This window comes from Megascapheus bottae, chromosome 16 (assembly GCF_031878675.1).
Source record: "Megascapheus bottae isolate mThoBot1 chromosome 16, mThoBot2.hap1, whole genome shotgun sequence".
Taxonomy (NCBI): domain Eukaryota; kingdom Metazoa; phylum Chordata; class Mammalia; order Rodentia; family Geomyidae; genus Megascapheus; species Megascapheus bottae.
In genome coordinates this window covers 44,630,325-44,649,618 of record NC_143524.1, presented here as the reverse complement: position 1 = coordinate 44,649,618, position 19,294 = coordinate 44,630,325, and the positions used below count along the sequence as shown (strand labels likewise).

Below are 19,294 nucleotides of genomic sequence, written 5' to 3'. Positions count from 1 at the left end.
ATATACAAATTTAATACAATCCCCATTAAAATCCCAAAGACATTCTTTACTGAAATAGAAGATATAATCCAAAGGTTCATATGGAACAAGAAAAAACCTAGAATAGCCAAAACAATTCTAGGCAAAAAAAGCAATGCAGGTAGTATTATAATACCGGACTTCAAACTCTACTATAGAGCCATAGTAACAAAAACAGCATGGTATTAGCACAAAAACAGACCAGAAGATCAGTGGAACAGAATGGAAGTTCCAGAAATAAAAACCACATACCTATAGTTAACTTGTATTTGCCAAAGGAGCCAAAGATATACAGTGGAACAAACAGAGCCTATTCAATTATTGGTGCTGGCAAAACTGGGCAGCCACATGCAGAAAACTAAAAATTGACCCTAGCCTTTCGCCATGAACAAGCATTGACTCAAAATGGATCAAAGACCTCGTGTCAGACTGGAAACCTTGAAACTACTACACGATAGAGTTGGAGAGACACTGGAACTCATAGGCACAGGAAAAAACTTCCTGAACAGAATCCCAGGGTCACAACAAATTGGAGAGAGACTCGATAAATGGGACTACCTAAAAATAAAAAGGTTCTGCACAGATAAAAGCATAGCTACTAAAGTAGAAAGACAACCAACCCACCGGGAAAAGATATTTACCAATAATACATCAGATAAATTCTTAATATCCAGTATCTACAAGGAATTCAAGAAACTAACCCCCGCCCCAAACCCAAGAAACCAATCACTAAATGGGCAAATCTGATGGGTTTTTTGTTTTGTTTTGTTTTTGTTTTTTTTTTATGATCTGAGCCTCAGGGATCTGTGAAGCAGTTTCAAAGTCTGGCCATCAAAATTACATGGGAAAAATGTATTTGAAGAAATAAAATCCTTGGTACCACATACTTAGAAAAAGCCGGAAGTGGTGCTGAGGCTCAAGTGGTAGAGCTCTAGCCTTGAGAAAAATCCAAAGACAGTGCTCAGGCCCAGAGCTTAAGCCCAGAACTGGCAAATAAAAAAAATGCTTATTATTATTATTATTATTATTATTATTATTATTATTATTATTATTATTATTATACTGTTACCATCAATGCTGGCAAGTCCCTGATAGCATTATGGCTTTTGGGAGTCAGAAGCTGGCAATGTCTGCTGGTGCAATTCAAAGCTGGCCGCTATTGGGCTTCATCTTGAGTCCTTGTCTCTCAAACTTAAGGAATAAAATCCATGGACAATGAAGAGTGAGCACAAAAGTGTGAAATTTATTCAAAGGAGAAGGAATAGCTCTCACACTAGGTGAGAGCTACCAGCAGAGGGCCCGCCAGGTTTCTGAGTCTTAGATGAAGATAGATAGATAGATAGATAGATAGATAGATAGATAGATAGATAGATAGATAGATAGATAGATAGATAGATATTCTTTTAGCTTTTAGCTTTGGATATTGCCTTACTTTTCTGATAATTAAATGCTCAAACTTTGGAACCTGTCAGAGTTGTGTCACTGGAGTCCCAAATGGCTGGCTTTTATTCTCCACTTCCTTCTTCCAAGGAAGGAAAATGTGAGGTTACTTTCTACTACAGGACAGACTTGAGGGAGCCAACCAAGGAAAGATGCTTGTGACTGAATCCCTGCAGTTGTGCTTCAGTCCTTCCCTTAAGTGATGCTTTGCATGGTACATCGCCATGTGCAGCAGAAATAATGGTCAGCTATATCTGGCTCACAAAAGCTGATTTTGAGTGTCTCTACACAACACGTTCCAAGATAACTTCTAGTTATGTTGAAATTGTCACAGAAATCGGCAAGTGCCACAAATCAGGATTTTTTTGTTTGTTTGCCTTCAGTAGATCTGGTTTTCAGCTGGACAATACTGAATACTGTCTAAAAGTGGGTAATGTTGGCAGGGAGCGTGGCCTAGTGGTAGAGTGCTTGCCTAGCATGCATGAAGACCTGGGTTCAATTCCTCAGTACCACATAGACAGAAAAAGCTGGAAGTGGTGCTGCGACTCAAGTGATACAGAGCTATCCTTGAGAAAGCCCAAGAACAATGTCCAGGCCCTGAGTTCAAGCCCCAGGACTGGCAAATATATATATATGGTGTGAGGAGGGGTTACTGTGTCCTGCCCATTGCATAGCTTAAAGTGACCCTATTTGCAGGTTTTGTTTGTTTGTTTTTTGGGTTATAGGGCTTGAACTCTGGGCCTGGGCATGGTCCTGGAGCTCAAGGCTACCGCCCTACTCTTGAGCGAAGCTCCACTTTCCGTTTTCTAGGGGTTAATTGGAGATAAGAGTCTCAAGTCCTTTTGTGTCAAGGCTGGCTTTGAACCTTGATCCTCAGATCTCAGCTTCCTGAGTAGCTAGGATTACAAACGTGAGCCACCGCCACCAGCCCTATTAGCAGTTTTTATGGTCACTTGTGTTTCCATGACCCTGTCTGTCGTGAATGCAGACTTGCATCTGTTATTTCCGTGTCCCCGTGTCACAATAGTGTAGTTATTAAATTTTTATTAAATGAATAAATGAATGCATACTGCCAGGGAAAGAACAGATTACCTAGAAGACTGTGATAATAGTATTTTTGTTGAAGTGACTGCACATATCATTCATTCTTCACGACGGCTCAGAAGCAGGGTCCTCTGGGAAGGTTTATTCTCCCCTTTGCTGTCTCACCCCGAACCCCTGCTCTCATCCCACCCCTCCCTCGACTCCCTGGATTTCCTCACCGGGAATCAGTGGTGTACGTGCATTTCAACTTCCTTGCTCAGAGGGTGCTGTACAGCCATCCCCAGTTCCTACCTCGATTTCCCTGAGTGTGAGAGACTCAGCAGAAAATCCTTGTTAGGGTGCACTTTGAAGCCTGGAGGGGCATCCAGGAAGGTGGAGCTGCTTGGTGAGCAACTGTGGCTAGAGGGCAGCGAACGAGATCAGGACGGTAGGCATGTCCGGGGGCGGGATCAACTAGAGGGCGTGGTCTGTGGAGGGCGTGGCCGGTGGGGGCGTGGCTTGGAGGGGCAGGGAACGGATCGGGTGGAGCAGGGGGCGGGTCAGATTTAGGGGGCGTGTCCGGGACCCCCATCGACGCGGGGGCGTGGTCTGTTGGGGGCGTGGTCTGTTTTGGGCGTGGCCGTAGGGAGGGGCAGGGATCAAGGCTGGAGAGAGTGCGGCCGCTGGGCTGCAAGAAAGACCCGGGAGTCCTGGTGATGGGCCCCGGCGCGCGGCTGGTGGCGCTGCTGCTGGCGGCACTCGCGCTCGGGACCGTGGCGCGGGAGGACACGTTCTCGGCGCTCACCAGCGTGGCGCGCGCCCTGGCGCCGGAGCGCCGGCTGCTGGGGCTGCTGAGGCGCTACCTGCGTGGGGAGGAGGCGCGGCTACGGGACCTGACCAGGTGGGCGCGCGCGTGGCGGGGTGGCAGCTCCCGAGCGGCGTCCGGGGCAGGCTGGAGGGCGTGGGATGAAGGGGGACCCTGAGCCGCGGTGGCAGGAGACAGTGGGGGGCTCTGGGTCACCCTGCGTGGGACCTCACGCGGACCCCAACCTCACACGGCCAAGTTGGAACATTGTGGGGCAGTGGGGAGGGGAGAGTCGGGAGGCCCAGGGGACCTCGCAAGTTCGGTGGCAGGCTGTAGGGACCCCAGGCTCTGCGTCCACTGCCACAGACACCGAGGACCGTGCCGTGACACAGAGACCCTGGCAGGCATGGGTCGGGTGGGGCCCATTGAGACCAGAGTGGAGCAGCCTGTGGCCCACTGAACCGTGTTCAGCACCAGGAGTCAGGTGACATTCTATGATGGTGCGTGAGTTTGACCTGTCATCGGAACCGGATTGCCTGGACACTGGATCTTCACACTGTTCTAGACACCACGAATAAAAGGCAAATAGAACTTAGCTCTACCCTCCAGGAGTCTGAGTCTTCTAGCACCTTGTTTTCAGCTCTTCCTTCTCTGCATGTGTAAAAGCTCTCTAAACACTAGCCACTAGGATTATAGGTGTGTGAAAGTATTTGACACCAAGGTCACACTATGAAAAGCCACACTCGATGCCAGAAGATTCTGAGGGCTACATGCACATGTAGATGCACAACTAGTAGGATTACCTACTAAAATCTACTGTAAAGCTTCAGATACTGGGACACTAATCATGTCTTGAACAGTTGTGTGTGATTCCATGTGTAAGACTCTGTGCTGTGCTTTCTCTGTTTGGGACATGGAGAAGCCCATAGTACTGTAAGAAGCAGGGAGCATGACTATCTTGTCATAGTGAGAGATCTTGTACCAATTTTATCTTAATTCTTACACGGTAGCCCCCCCACCTCCCAAAAAGTTTGTGTTACAGCTTTAACAAATGATGAATCATTTAACATATGAGAAAGCTAAAGTCCAATAGTTCATCTAAGATTACAAGTCTAGGAGCTAACAAACCCAAGGCTAGGGCATGTTATTTTAACTGCTCATTACACATTTTTTTCAACTAAGCTGTGATGTCTCTTCTGTTTGCTTTATTTGATGTGCCAGGACACAATAAAACTTTGTAACAACATGAAGTTTTGTTAGTGGCCAGAGTGGCATGGCAGTTCAGAGAATGGATCCAGTTCTGTAGGCCTCTATTTGAATACTTGGCTGTGACCTTGGGCATTTTTCCTTACCTCTTTAAACTTTAGTTCCCTAATCTATAAAAGACTAATGAAAGTATTCTCATGGGGTTGTTGGAAAGACAGAGTACCAAATAACAGTTTTTATTATTATTCTTGGCTTGTTGTATCTGCTCAATACATGTTTATTATTTAAGACAGATTGGTAAAACTAGTCCTCACTATTGGTTCAAAGCATTAACAATGATTCCAAGAGGCCCAGCTATAAAGAATTTGACATGCTGAGGTGTGGTGGTTCATACCTATAAAATCCTAGTTACTCAGGCGTCTGAGATCTGAGAATTGAAGTTCAAAGTCAGCCCAGGTAGACAAACCAACAAGAGACTCTTATCTCCAAATAACCAACAAAAAGCAAGAACTGAAGACATGGCTCAAGTGGTAGAGCACTAACCCTGAACAAAGAAAGCTAAGGAAGAACTTAAGGCTTGAGTACCATCAAAAAAATGGAGAAAAAGAAGGAGGAGGAAGGGGAGGAGGAGGAGGAGGAGGAGGAGGAGACAAATTCTAGATTCTTTTCTCAGATGACTTATGAACACTGAATTTTGTAAAATATATCCTGATGTTTTGGAGGCTATGACTCTGTTCCCAAATTATTCTCTAAAACTCAGTGGAATGTCTACTTTTTAAACAGGAAGTTTCGTGGTTCCTGCTCACTTTCTATATTCTTAATCTTATGTAATTTGAGATGTTACTTCACAAGCCCTCAGCTTATATTCTTTAAAATTTCTAAATAAGGAAGTAAAAGTTTTTTTTTTGTGGTTGAGGCTACCCCTTACCCCGAATTAATGAATAAAGTTTTATGATAGTTTCTATCATTACAACTTCATATACGTGGTACATATACCAGTCATGTATAGTTAACCTCTAGCTTTCTTTGTTGTTGTAGTTTAAATATTATAAAGAGTAGAATTAACAGCAATTATTTCTGGGCTAAGAAGTAAGCATGCAGACTGTCTCAGAAAGATGGAGACAAAGCCAAAACATTTTGAATTGACCTGGTATGTGTATTGTGGTTGGATAGCCTACCAGGCTATGTTGAATGTAGCATTGCAAATTTTATGTGCAGATTCTTGAAAGAAAGGACCTAGTTTTCCACTCTCAGCACCATTCTTTAAAGCAAAGAGCCATTTGGGAACCCTGAGGTTTGACTTTGGCATCCTGTAACTCAGTCCTTGGAAACCGGCTATTTGCTGAGAGACTGGGCATGCATCCAACTTCAGATTCCAAACCAGCCTCAGATATCAGTTGATAGATTCCCCAGCCACCTCCCTTTTCTTTGTGTGACAGGAAAAATGCCATTTGTTCAAATATGGATTGGATTAAATTGATGCAGTGATCAAGTCCCTGCACTAAATAAATGAACCTCAGAAAGCACATCAGGGTATAAGGAGAGTAAGACTGTGGACAAGACTTTTGATCTGGTAGATCGAAGCATGTATTCACCTCCTTTTCCCTTCCTGCCTCAGTTTCCTTTGGTGTATGTGAAACATTATCCTAGTAAGCTAATAAGGAATCCATTCATTTGTTAGTGTATTTGCTGATAGAATCTATAGAGATCTTCCAGATGAGATCAGTTCTTTCAGCATATACAGCAGAAAAGTATGGGTTGGTTGGAGGCTGAATCAGAGTAAGCCTCTGGCCTCCTCCCAGTTCCCCCAGTCTAGCCATCTTATAAAATCACAGCACGCTCAGCCTCAACTATTCCTGGACACTTACCCACTAAACTGGATATAGCCCAAATCTCAGCAGTATGTGGAATCTCTCACTAAGTAGTTCCATATGAAGCCATAGCAGACATTAATGGGCAGTAAAAAGATCCCACAACTGGAGGCTCACTGATTTCAGTACCAAGACGGAGCAGCTCACAAACAGCCCTATCTTTAGAATTAGAGACATATCCTGGAACTTGACAGGCTTCAGATGTCCTTCCTAAGTCACCCAGGCCCAGATTCTGGTTTCTGAGTTTATGCTGAATGGAATGTTCAGCTTCCTAGAAGCTGCGAGCCAGGTCATCTTCCATGTCAGGCCCTCTTTCTTCATGGAGAATCCCACGCTTTTGGAAACCCTGTTTTGATTCTGCAGCAGGAGGTTGCAGTGGCCCCACCATGCCTTCTGTTTTCTTTCATTCCATTTCATTTTCACACACTCCCCTTGTTCGTCTCCATGGAAAACATCATGACAAAACCAGCCCAGAGCCCAGGCTTCTGTTAGGCTGACTTGAGTTTAATCCTGGCTTTGCTCTCTCTCCTAATATTGTGGATTGGCTGCAATATTTTCTTTGTAAAATGGGAAAAATAAAATCTATACAAAAGGTATTGGGGGGGGATTTAATGAGACAGTATATTTAAAGCAGTCATTTGGGTGCCATACATGGTAAGGGGTCAGTAAACAGTCACCAGCAATATTTTAGCTAATCTTTCAGTCTTCTCTTCTAGAAAGTCATCTTTTACCTCTTCTAACTCCTGTATGGGTCAGGTGCCTTGCCTACAAACAATGCATTCAATTCATTTATATCATATGTCACAATTACTGCAATTTATTCAATGCCAGTTTTTAGTTTCTACCAGATACTGAGGATTGGATATAGAGTGATAACAGAAGAAAAAGATTTCCTTGTTTAGTTAACCCCTTGAGCTAGAACCCGTCTTGCCTCTGTATGGCTTACATCCAGCATGGCATCTGACCCACAGTAACTTACTGCTGTGAAGAAACTCATTCATAAGCAAAAGAGTAAACCTACTTTTTGGTCACTGATTTGTTTGAATTTTTGGAGGTACTGGTGTTTGAACTCAAGGGCATATGCCTGCTAGTCTGGCACTTCAGTATTTGAACCATGCCTTCAGATCAGCATTTTGCTGGTTATTTTTGAGATAGGGTCTCTTTTCCTACCTGGACAGGTGTCTGAGCCCCAGTCTCTCTAGGCTTTGCAGGAATCATGAGTGCATACGATCTGGTTTCCCTCTGTGGAAATAGAAGCTCACAGACTGCTTTGCCTGCGCCGGCCTGAAACTGCAGTTCTCCCAATCTTAGCCAGCAGGCAGCTTGGGATAACAGATGCAGATTATTGTGCCTAGACATGGTTTGAAAAGAGGCTTGTGAACTTTTCTGCCTGAGCTGACATCAAAATTCAGCCTTCCCATTATCAACCTCCCAGGTGAATAGAATTACAAGTGTGAGACATCATACCCAGCTAATGCTTTGTATTATCTGAAGCTTTCATATTCTTTGTGTTGCTTGGCTTTTTTGTTTAAATTCTTACGAGTCTCAAGAGGTTTAGAACTTCAACTGTAGACACATTTTTTAAATTTTTTATTGTAATTAGTAAAAGGGTTACATGATATTTGCCAGATAGAAGGTGCATTAATTCACATACATTGATGTAGACACATTTTTTAAGTAAAGATATTCTGTCTCACTATGCTACCATGACCAACTCCTAGGCTCAAGTGAGTCTTTTCCCTCAGTCTCCCTTGTAGCTGGGACTTCAGGCTTATGCCACTACAACTGGCTAGAATGTTAGCTTCTCTGAATGTATACATACCATACCAGTTTTCCCAAGTGGTGGCTGCATTAGAAGGTTCAAGATCATTCTACTCTCTTTCAGATTCTATGACAAGGTCCTTTCCCTGCACGAGGATTCAACAACCCCTGTGGACAACCCTCTGCTTGCCTTTACTCTCATCAAACGTCTTCAGTCTGACTGGAGGAATGTGGTACACAGTCTGGAGGCCAGTGAGAATATCCGAGGTAAAGAGGAAGGCTGGTGGGTGCCAAGAGAAGCTTCTATCTCCTGACTCGGAAAACAATTCTGATGGGATGGGATGAAGATGAGTAGCTATTACTTGATCCCCTTAGCTCTTGTGGGTCCAAAGAATTATATCTCATTCCTAGTAGATCTTTATGATTGTAGATTAGATTATATCACTTGACCTTCACTACAGAGCTGAGAGTGCAACCTAAATAGTAGAGCACTTGCCTAGCAAGTGTACTGGGTTCAATTCCCAGTACTAGGGTGGGGGTGGGGGGGTGGGGAAGGACTGCTCCAATCCTGGGAAGAAGTACATGACCAACTCCTTTAGTATATATGTTTACGAGATGGTATACTAAGCATCCACTGGGAACTTGGCACCAAGAACATTAAGACACACAGAAATAGTGGAACACACCCTACATGTAGTAAATGGTTGCTGCCTGATTTGGGAAGTATAGATTATGTTTTTGCTACTCTTCCAGCTCTGAAGGATGGTTATGAGAGTGTAGAACAAGACCTCCCTGTCTTTGAGGATGTGGAGGGAGCAGCACGGGCTCTGATGCGGCTGCAGGATGTCTACATGCTCAATGTGAAGGGCTTGGCTCGAGGTGTCTTCCAGAGAGTTTCCGGCTCTGCTGTCACTGACCTGTATAATCCCAGGAGGCTGTTCTCTCTCACAGCAGACGACTGCTTCCAAGTAGGCAAGGTAATAATATTCAGAGAGGACCAAGGGCTCTTGTCAGTGAAATAACTCTGCTTTAGTTGGTTTTTTTTTTTTAATAGATTTCTCACACTTCAAGTAAACTTGGAATTTTGATATTATTCCCATTGTTTGGTGTACTGGGATTTGAACTCAAGACTTCATGCTTATTAGGTTAGCACTCTACCACTTGGGCCATTTCCCCAGCCTCAATTTCTGAGGGTTCTTTTTAGTGTAGGAATCACTTCCTGCCCTTGTGTGCAACTGTGTTGTATATGACCCACTTACTTGAAGCTTCTGGTTGTTGTTGGGATCACAGATATGTGCCACCATACACCTGGGGAGATGACATCTCATAGACTTTACTACCCAGGCTGGGCTGGAACTGCAGTCCTGATCTCACCCTCCTAAGTAGCTAGGGTTATAGATGTGAGTTACCTGCACCAACTTGTTACTCCTATTTTTAGATGAGGAAACCTAAGACAAAGCAGGTAGATACCTAAGATGACACAATTTTAAATATAACAACTCAGTTTTGATATGATCTTGTAACTCTAAATTCCATGCTCTTCCATGGGCTAATGAAGTGATTATGTACTTTGAATACTTTGACAGTGTTCTAATTATTAGACTTATCCACTGTGGCAAAATAATAGGCATAAACTAGGCAAACTGATCCTTTGTTGCCCTAACTATGTACTGCCAATAAATGAACCATTGGAAGGGAGGGAAAGTGAGGAGAAGGTGAGGATAAGAGATGGCCATGTGAAGGTCAGGTCACGGAAACTCAGCCTCCTGAGTATTTCTAGAATCTCTTTTCTAGAATTCCTAATTATGTAGAAATTACAAAAACAGAGGCCATTCACTTTAATCTTACTGGAGGAAACAATCTCAGGAACCCACTACATGATGTAGTTAACTGATCTCTGATCATCTTGAGATCATTTTCTAGTATCCCCAGCATGAGAGATATCCCTAGCATTTGGCCTTAAGATGCCATGGGGAGGGGCCAGGAGTGTAGCCTGGAGGTGGAGTGTTTGCCTAGCATGCTTGAAGACCTGGTTCGATTCCTTGGTACCACATACATAGAAAAAACTGGAAATAGTGCTGTGGCTTAAGTGGTAGAGCTCTAGCCTTGAAAAGGTCCAAGGACAGTGCTCAGGCCCTGAGCTCAAGTGCCAGGACTGGCAAAAAAAAAAGATGCCATGGGGGTAAACATTTTATAATTTTTAATGTGTATGCTGCAGGAAAATGACCCCTCCCTCCTCCCGATTCCTATAGCATTCATGAGCAGATGTGAAAGTAGGCTTCAATCAACCATCAAAATTAATGTAGCATATATTTCCTTAAGTCACTGTACATACTTGCTTTTTTTTTCTTTCTAAGATCTTGAGTAGAATCAGAGCTAATTGTCATGTTCATGGCAAATTTAAATTTAAGCTAGTTAAATAGTTTTGGTGTATGGTACCAGTACATGCTTCATTAGTAAGGCTGCTCTGAAACTAAAACCATATGTTGAAAATGTAGTAAGGCAGCTTCCTGAAAGTCCTATAGGAAGTCTTTATTTCTATATTGCTGTACTTATTTGAAAAGATTAAAAAACATTTCAAATACTGTATACAAAGAATGCATAAAATAATATACAAGTAAAGGTAATTAAGGAAGGTAAAATAGTGTTGTTCAGATTGGATACATTTGGCTGGGAGTTTGGCCTAGTGGTAGAGTGCTTGCCTAGTATGCACAAAGACCTGGGTTCGATTCCTTGGTACCACATACCTAGAAAAAAGCCAGAAGTCGGCTGTGGCAAAAGTGGTAGAGCACTAGCCTTGAGAAAACCCAAGGACAGTGCTCAGGCCCTGAGCCCAAGCCCAAGCCCAGGACTGGCAGAACTGACACAAAAAAAACCAAGTCTCAGATTGGATATATTTATTCCTTCTTACCACCAGCCATGCTATCCTACCAGCTAGCCACTGTCCTGAACCTTAATAAAGAATGTGATTTTTTTTCTAGTTCGATTTCATGCTGCACATAAAATGTATCCATGTTGTTTGGATTTAGTAGTAGTTTGTTCCTTTTTATTGATGGTAGGATTCTCATCATATGAACCTACCACAAACTTTTGATCCAGTCTCTTGTTGATGTATGTTCAGATTGTTTCCAGTTTAGCCTTCTGTGGAAAAGGCTGCTATTAACATTTGTGTGTATGTCTGGGAGACATGTGTCTTCATTTCTTTTTGAAGAATGACTACCTGGGAGTGAGAGTACAGGTCAAAGAAAAACCTCAATAGTTATTAGCATGTGGTCTAATATGTTTTCTGTATAGTTCCCCGAACACTTCATTCGTGGGTTCTTTCCAAAATGGACAGCCAGTCACTTGACCATCTCTTGAAACTATTGTTTAATTCTGCTGCTGTCAAGTTGTGTCTGTTAACATATTGCTGCAATTGTGAACATTCTAAGAAGACATTTGATTTTCCTGGGTTCCATCCCTGTCATGGGGGATCATGGGGAATGGATGAGGAGGAAGAAGGTTAAATTCACAGGGAAAGATCAGTATTTGGGGGAATTGTTATTCTTTGTTTTACAACTAAGAAACATGAGAACCAGAAGGATAAAGCAGAAGGCTAATGGCAGACCCAGACTAGTAGCTACTTTCTTATATGGGCTGCAGAGTTGCAGAATCTCTAAGTCCTGTCATCTGGAAGTTATACCTGAATTAGATCATTTTGTAACAGTTGTTCCAACTCAGTGACTTTGTAATTGCATGTAGTTTCCAGTACTGACTTCCAGGAAATTGTGCTGTGGGTCTGGTGTTCTAGTTAACTGCTAGCTAGGAGGAGACAGGAGCTCTGGTTGTGCCTGTGGCCATGTTGCCTGGCATTCCAGCATGTAATAAGAACAGACCCACAGCATGCCTATGTCTCCCTCCATACCATATCTAGCCACTGTGTTACAATAACTTCTTTACTCTTGCATCCTCACATAATTTGAGTTCCCCAGCAGCAGGAACCAGCAAATACTTAACACTCAGTAAATACTGAGTGAATAAATGACTTAACTCCAGTTCTCCCATTGCTACCCACAGTAGATCTCTAAAAAGCAAACATTCAAAATTCAAACCAGATTAGCCTAGCCCATGCTCCCTTGGTATGCTCAGTTTGTTTTTCTTCACTTTAGAGTCTCAATGAAATGTATTCTGTTTCTGCCATTCTGGCATTTTAAAATGTTTTATTGCTCAATCTCTATACACTGAAATGCTTCTTCTTATTCAAGGAAGGCCCATTTTAGCTGTCACTTCTATGAAGCCTGCTGATTCCCAAGTCTTCTCCCTTCGCTGTGCCTTTATAGCAAATTGTGCCTTTTCCTGTAAGTGCTTATGACTGTTTGCCGCATATTACAGCTGATTCATCTTCTCTTCTCTGCCAGATCATAAATTTCACAGATGCAAGTCTCTATTTAGTATGCCTTGTATATAATAGATGCTTAATAAATTGAATTAAAGAGAACGTGAGATTGAACCTTGCCTTCTTGTGTCTTTAAGGCCTTTGTGTTCTCTGAATAATCATATCCTTCTCTCTGCCCATGGACTCAGGCTTGTGTTCCTTGCAGGTGGCCTATGACATGGGGGACTACTACCATGCCATTCCATGGCTGGAGGAGGCTGTCAGTCTCTTCCGAGGATCTTATGGAGATTGGAAAACAGAAGATGAGGCTAGTCTAGAAGATGCTTTGGATCATTTAGCCTTTGCCTATTTCCAGGTAGGGAACAGGTGAAGCTGAGCTTTCATCACTAAAAAAGTAATGTTTTGTTGGGCCCCAGGGGCTCATACCTGTAATCCTAGCTACTCAGAGGGCTGAGATCTGAAGATTGAGGTTCAAAACCAGCCCAGGAAGGAAAGACTTTGAGATCTTATCTCTAGTGAACCACCAAAAACAAAAGTAGAGCTGTAACTTGGGGTTGTAGAATACTAGCCTCAAACCAAACATCTGAGGAAAAGCATCCAAACTCAGTTCAAGTCCCAGGACTTGCAAGAGAGAAAGAAAAGAAAAGAAAAAAGAAAAGAAAATATTATGTTTCTTCATTTCCTTCATCCTCATAACAGGACCAAATTCAGGAAAGTTGTTTTATCATTGCCATATATTGCATGGAAATAAACTTGAGTCTCCAAAAAGATCTCGACCAGGATCCTCCCTCTCATTCTAACTCTTCATGAGGTGGCCACTGCGAGAATCACAGTTGAAATTAGCCCAGGCAAAAGGTTTGCAAGCCAATATCTCAAACAATAAAAGCTGGGTGTGCTGATCCACACCTGTCACCCCAGCTGTGCAGGAAGCATAAACAGCTTCAGTTCAGCCAGGTATAAATGAGAGATGCTATCTCAGAAATAACCAAAACTAAAAGCACTGGAGCGTGACACAAGTGGGAGAGTGCCTGCACAGCAAGCACAAGTTCAGGATCTGGGTTAGACCCTCCGTAATGCCTCACTTCTCCCTTGTTCCCACAAAAAGAAAGTTATTCCTTTGCCTCCTCACTAGCTTTCTAGACTCTAGAAAGTACTGAACCTGGAGAACAAATGGTTACTTACTGGGGTTTTATAGTTCCATCTCAGTTTAATAACACAATACATTCAAATCATGATACCCTGTGATTACAAGGGTTTACGGACTTTTGAGATTTGACGGCACTTTAAGAAAAATTATCCATCTTATGTTTGTTTGTCTGTTTTGTGCCGGGGCCAGCCGGCAGCAAACCAGGGTTCGCGGATTGGGATTCCTGAAATAGGGGCAAGGACTAGGAAAAAATAGAAGAGAGACAAACAGATGGAGTTCGGGAGGACTACAGCCCAAGTCAGCAGTCCAAGAAGACTGTGAGCTCCAGACTGCCGCCTAAGACTGTCGTTTATTTTAAGTTCCGACCTTAAATACTCTTCTTAAAACTAGGGAACTGCCAGAGGCTACATTCATACAAAATAGTAAACAAATCACATATAGGATAATTGAGAAAGGATTAACATTGCTTAAAGTCATCATGATAAGAACTGATTGACATAGCTTAAAGTCATCATGATATGAACAGATTGACATTGCTTAAAGTCATCATGATAAGAACTGATTGACATTGCTTAAAGTCATCCTGATAAGAGTTACTTCCTTGTGTAGGTCCAAGGTCAGGTCCAAAGTCATTGATCCCACAGTCGGTCCCCAACAGTTTTGTGGTGCTAGAGACTAAACTCAGGGCTTTGTGAATGCTATGTCAGTACTCTACCACTGAGCACTTGCCTGGCCTGCAAGTTTAGCCTTATTTGTCTGCATTCCCTAGTGAGGATGTTAGTAAGACATTTGTAAGTGAGAACTGATTTACAGCAGGGCCACGGATTCTCTGCATTTCTTGTCTTCTGCTCTTTTGAATGGGCTTCATTATGTACTTGTGGTAAGAACATTTTACAGTTTTTATAAAAATCGGTTTAAAAAACATGAGAAGGGGTGTCAATGTGTGAGAAGTAATGCACCTACTATCTGGCAAATGTAATTGTAACCCCTCTATACATTATAATAAATTTTTTAAATCCATTTAATGATTTGATCAGAGGAGTTCATACTTTCTTTGCTTTAGTTTTTCTTTCTTTTTTTCTTTTTTCAATTAAGGCAGGAAATGTTTCCAGTGCCCTCAGCCTTACCCGGGAGTTTCTTCTCTACAGTAAGTGACCATAAGAGATAAGCCCAACTTGGGTCTGACTTGCCTGGTGTTTATATCCTGCTAGTGCAATATCGTTACCTATTTTTATTATTTGAGTGAAAGCTAACTTATATGCATTGTGCATGGGGAAAGTTGGCAAGTTAGATGGGAAATGATGTGAAGAAGATGTAAATTAACCTTGAGGGGGTAAGATTGATTAGAATGTGGGGATCTAACAGTGAAATCTTCCTCTGCAAAGCTAAGGTAAACTAAGAATAATAATTTTTAAAAATATCGGTGCTGGGAGTGTACCCTAATGGTAAAGTACTTGCCTAGAATGCATGAAGATCTGGGTTCAATTCCTCAGTACCACATTCACAGAAAAAATCCAGAAGTGGTGCCCTGGCTCAAGTGGTAGAGCACTAGCCTTGAGGGAAATAAAAGCCAAGGACAGTGCTTAGGCCCTGAGTTCAAGCCCTAGGACTGGCAGAAAAAAATAAAAAAATAAAAAGTCAACATGCCAGACACTGGTGGTTCACTTCTGTACTCTTAGTGCTAGCCTTCAGTGAAAAAGCTCAGGGATATGCCCAGGTCCTGAGTTTAAGCCCCATGACTGACCAAAGTAAATTAATAAATAAAGTCAACATGCCCCTTCCCACCTTATTCCTTAATGGAACAAACTAAGTTGAGAATCAGTTTTTTCAGACATTTGAAGCCCTAGGCTTTGAGCCAGACACTGGAACTCATGCCTGTAATCATAACTACTCAGGAAGCTGAGATCTGAGGACTGCAGTTCAATGCGAGCCTGGGAAGAAATTTTTTTAGACTTTTATCTCTCATTATCTAGCAAAAGAGCCAGAAGTGGCTCTGTGGCTCAAATGGTAGAGTACTAACCTTGAGCTAAAAGTCCAGGGACGGTACCTAGGCTCTGAGTTCAAGCCCCAGGATCTGCACACACACAAAACAAGACTCTGGGTTTTGGAAGTAGACCCAGGAGCGAATGAGATCCATGTGTGCTGTGAATATGAGAAGAAATATGACTCAGGATTATTCACTCTGGCTGTTCACTGAGAGTGGTCAGTTTTTTCCTTTCAAAGCATAGTTCACTTTGTTAAGTTAGATCCTGGTCCAAGTCAGGTTCTGTCTCCTTCCTACACGGAGTGCCTTGCTGAGAGCAAAACGAATTGCCTTGGAGGGAGACCCTTTCTACCTGAGCCTGGATCGTTTTTTTTTTGTCCAGTCCTCAGGCTTGACTCAGGGCCTGAGCACTGTCCTTAGGCTTTTTCCTCAAGGCTAGCACTCTGCCACTTGAGCCACAGCACTACTTCTGGCTTTTCTAGGTATGTGGTACCAAGAAATTGAACCTGGGTCTTCATGCATGGTAGGCAAGCACTCTACCACTAGGCCAAACTCCTGGCCCTGGGTAATTTTTTTATTAAAATTACAGTGGTAGCTGGGCATTGGTTGCTCATACCTGGAATCCTAGCTATTCATGAGGCTAAGATTTCAGGATTGAAGTTTGAAGCCAGCCTGGGCAGGAAAGCCCATGAGACTTTCCAATAAAATACTCAGAAAAAGCCACAGGCTATGCTGTGGCTTAAGTGGTAGAACACTAGCCTTGAACAAAAGAAGCTTAGGGACAGAGCCCAGGCCCAGAGTCTAAGCCCCATGTTCAATGGCTAGGTGGATTTCTAGATTTTTCCCTTAATAAAGTATTCAGGTACTGGGGCCAGTAGTTAGGCCTAGTGGTAGAGTGCTTGCCTAGCATGCACGAAGACCCGGGTTCGATTCCTCGGTACCACATACATAGAAAAAAAAAAAGCTGGAAGAGGTGCTGAGGCTCAAGTGGTAGAGCTCTAGCCTTGAGAAAGTCCAAGGACAGTGCTCAGGCCCTGAACTCAAGCCCAGGACTGCAAAAAACAAACAAACAAACAAACAAAACAGTTTTCAAGTACTAAAATAAGAACAGCATCATTTACGTTATGTTTTAATAATTTATAAAGCATTTCTGTCTTCACTTACTCTTCACATTTATTTGCTTGCTTGCTTGCTTATATACTTAATGTGTAGTACTAGGGATTGAACTCAAGGCCTCAGAACTTGTCAGGTAGATACTCTATCAATTGAGCTGCCCCTCCAGCACTTTTTACTCTTGATTCTTCTTGAGATGGGGTTTCAGTGTCCACGTACCTTGGCTGTGATCCTCCTGTTTTGTGCTTCCCTATGTGACTCAGGTGACACCTATAAGCCACTGCTCCAAACTATTGTTTGAGATGGTTTCTCATGAACTTCTATGTCTGGCTGGCCTTGATATCCCCCAGTGTCTACCTTTCAAGAAACTAGGATTATAGTCTTAAGCCACCAGGCGGTTATTCATAACATTTTAAATAACATATTTAGTACAGTCGGTCCTCAATTACTTTGGAACTTCCATCCAGGAATTCAACTAACCTCACATTGAAAATACATTAAAATAAATGTGCCTGTACTGAACATTTCAGTCATTATTTCCTAAACAATACAGTATAACAACTATATTCACATAATACTTATATTGTATTAGGAAGTATAAGTAATCCAGATATAATTTAAGGTATATGGGAGAATATGCATATATGCAAATACAATACCATTTTATAGGAGGGACTTGAGCATCTGTGGGTTTGGGTATCCACACAGGGTCTGGAACCAATTCCATGTGTATAATATTATTCTTTCTGATCATTTAGTGACCTATGATTATGGAAGCCACTCTATGTTCTAGAAACACAAATGATTACTAATATAAAAAAAACTCAACTTTTTTCATTGGTTTGTGCTTGATTTATTCAGATTCCCTCACAAAGAGCCCAAGTTAGGTACTATCACAGCAGATAAGTTGTATGGCAAATTTGGGCTCCTATTTTATTTCTAGCCTTGAAAATACTTTCGTTGGTACTTGGGTTCACCATTTTCATTCTCTCCACCTTCAGTTCTTTTGCTAGAAAGAATAGGAATTTCTCTGTTTCTCATTTTCCAGGGTGATGGTGGTTAGAAGCACATTGGGGTCTTCAGATGCTTTGGGAGGATTGCAGCAATGAAGTACCTCATTCTTAGACACACTGAGAACCATGCACAGATGCCAACAGGCCATGGGTAGCTACCAAGCCATGGGCATCTTTCAGCCAAAGTAGGCACACGCAGATGGGCACAAGCAAGACACATTCTCCAAGGACCCTGTGGGAATCAAGTGAAACCCAAATCTAGAACTCTTTTGTTTACAGTGATTGGCTCTGAGGAAGATAGCTGCTAGTATCTGGTACACCGTATTTATTGAACATTTACTAAATGGGTAGGTAGGTAGGTGGATGAGCAAACAAATAAACAGATGGATGAATGAGGCATCTCTCCTAAAACTGACCATCTCAGAGCAGTCGTCTCTAGGTTCCTTGGTCAAGTACCACATTCTTTCCCAAAGCCCTTTGTACCTACAGCTGCATTAAGCCCAAATTGGTCTTTAAGATACTGTCTTATTGCCACTAGGAGTTATGTATACATCCCAGGGACTAGAGTGTGTTAATATGTATTATTCCCTGCTGTGATTTCCCTCAGGTCCAGATAATAAGAGGATGGCCAGAAACGTGTTGAAATACGAAAGGCTTTTGGGACAAAACTCCCACCAGGCAGCAGCTGAGGCTGCCATCCAGAGGCCCAATGTGCCCCACCTGCAGACCCGAGACACGTACGAGGCACTATGCCAGACACTGGGTTCTCAGGTAGGACTCCTTGGGGAAGGCAGAAGACAGATTTGGCTCTAGTGAGAAGTTAGAATTGGAATCACATGAAGGAAAAAGCCAAGGTCTTCAAAAACAATAAAGCACTCTTGTACAGTGTCTGAATGACCCTCTGTATCTCTCAAATTCCAACTTTTATGCTGTTCCTAGGCCCTTTTCTCTTGCACTGAGCCTTCTCTTTCCTTCCAGCCTCTTCACTACCAGATCCCCAGCCTCTACTGCTCATATGAGACCAATTCTAGCCCCTACCTGCTACTCCAGCCTGTCCGGAAGGAGGTCATCCATCTGAGACCCTTTGTTGCTCTCTACCATGACTTTGTCAGTGACTCAGAGGCTCAGAAAATTCGAGAGCTTGCAGAACCATGGGTGAGTATGTCCACATGCCTGCAATTCCAGAGTATGAGAACAGGAATATCTGAACAATTAGATCCTTTGTCACTCCAGAAGTTCAAAACACCACTCCTTTCACTAAACTAGTCATTAATGGAAAAATCATATAGAGTCTGCTTCTGAAGGGAAAGGATTAACTGGAAGAATTTTCTGGGGTATTAAAATAGTGCTTTTAGCTGGGTGCTGGTGGCTCACACCTATAATCCGAGCTCTTCAGGAGACTGAGAGCTGAGGAATGTTGTTAGAAGTCAGCCTGGGCAAGAAAGTCCATGCAACTCTTGCCTCTGATTAAACCCCCAACCCCCAACAAAAGGTGGAAGTGGAGCCATGGCTCAAGTAGTAGAGTGCTAGCCTTGAGC

General features: G+C 42.7%; 1 protein-coding gene across 2 annotated transcripts in view; it reads left to right on the top strand.

Moving 5' to 3' along the window:
• The first annotated feature begins 3,159 nt into the window (after window positions 1–3,159).
• P4ha3 (prolyl 4-hydroxylase subunit alpha 3) overlaps window positions 3,160–19,294 on the top strand; it is a 29,265-nt gene continuing 13,130 nt past the window's right edge. The window contains exons 1-7 of one of the 2 annotated variants that reach the window (XM_090348414.1): window positions 3,160–3,382; window positions 8,249–8,391; window positions 8,878–9,101; window positions 12,705–12,854; window positions 14,742–14,793; window positions 18,364–18,527; window positions 18,735–18,911. In XM_090348414.1, coding sequence (XP_090204540.1) covers window positions 3,198–3,382; window positions 8,249–8,391; window positions 8,878–9,101; window positions 12,705–12,854; window positions 14,742–14,793; window positions 18,364–18,527; window positions 18,735–18,911 — 1,095 coding nt within the window. In that variant the 5' untranslated portion in view covers window positions 3,160–3,197. The remainder of the gene's footprint in view (window positions 3,383–8,248; window positions 8,392–8,877; window positions 9,102–12,704; window positions 12,855–14,741; window positions 14,794–18,363; window positions 18,528–18,734; window positions 18,912–19,294) is intronic. The other variant, XM_090348415.1, reaches the window with a different exon arrangement.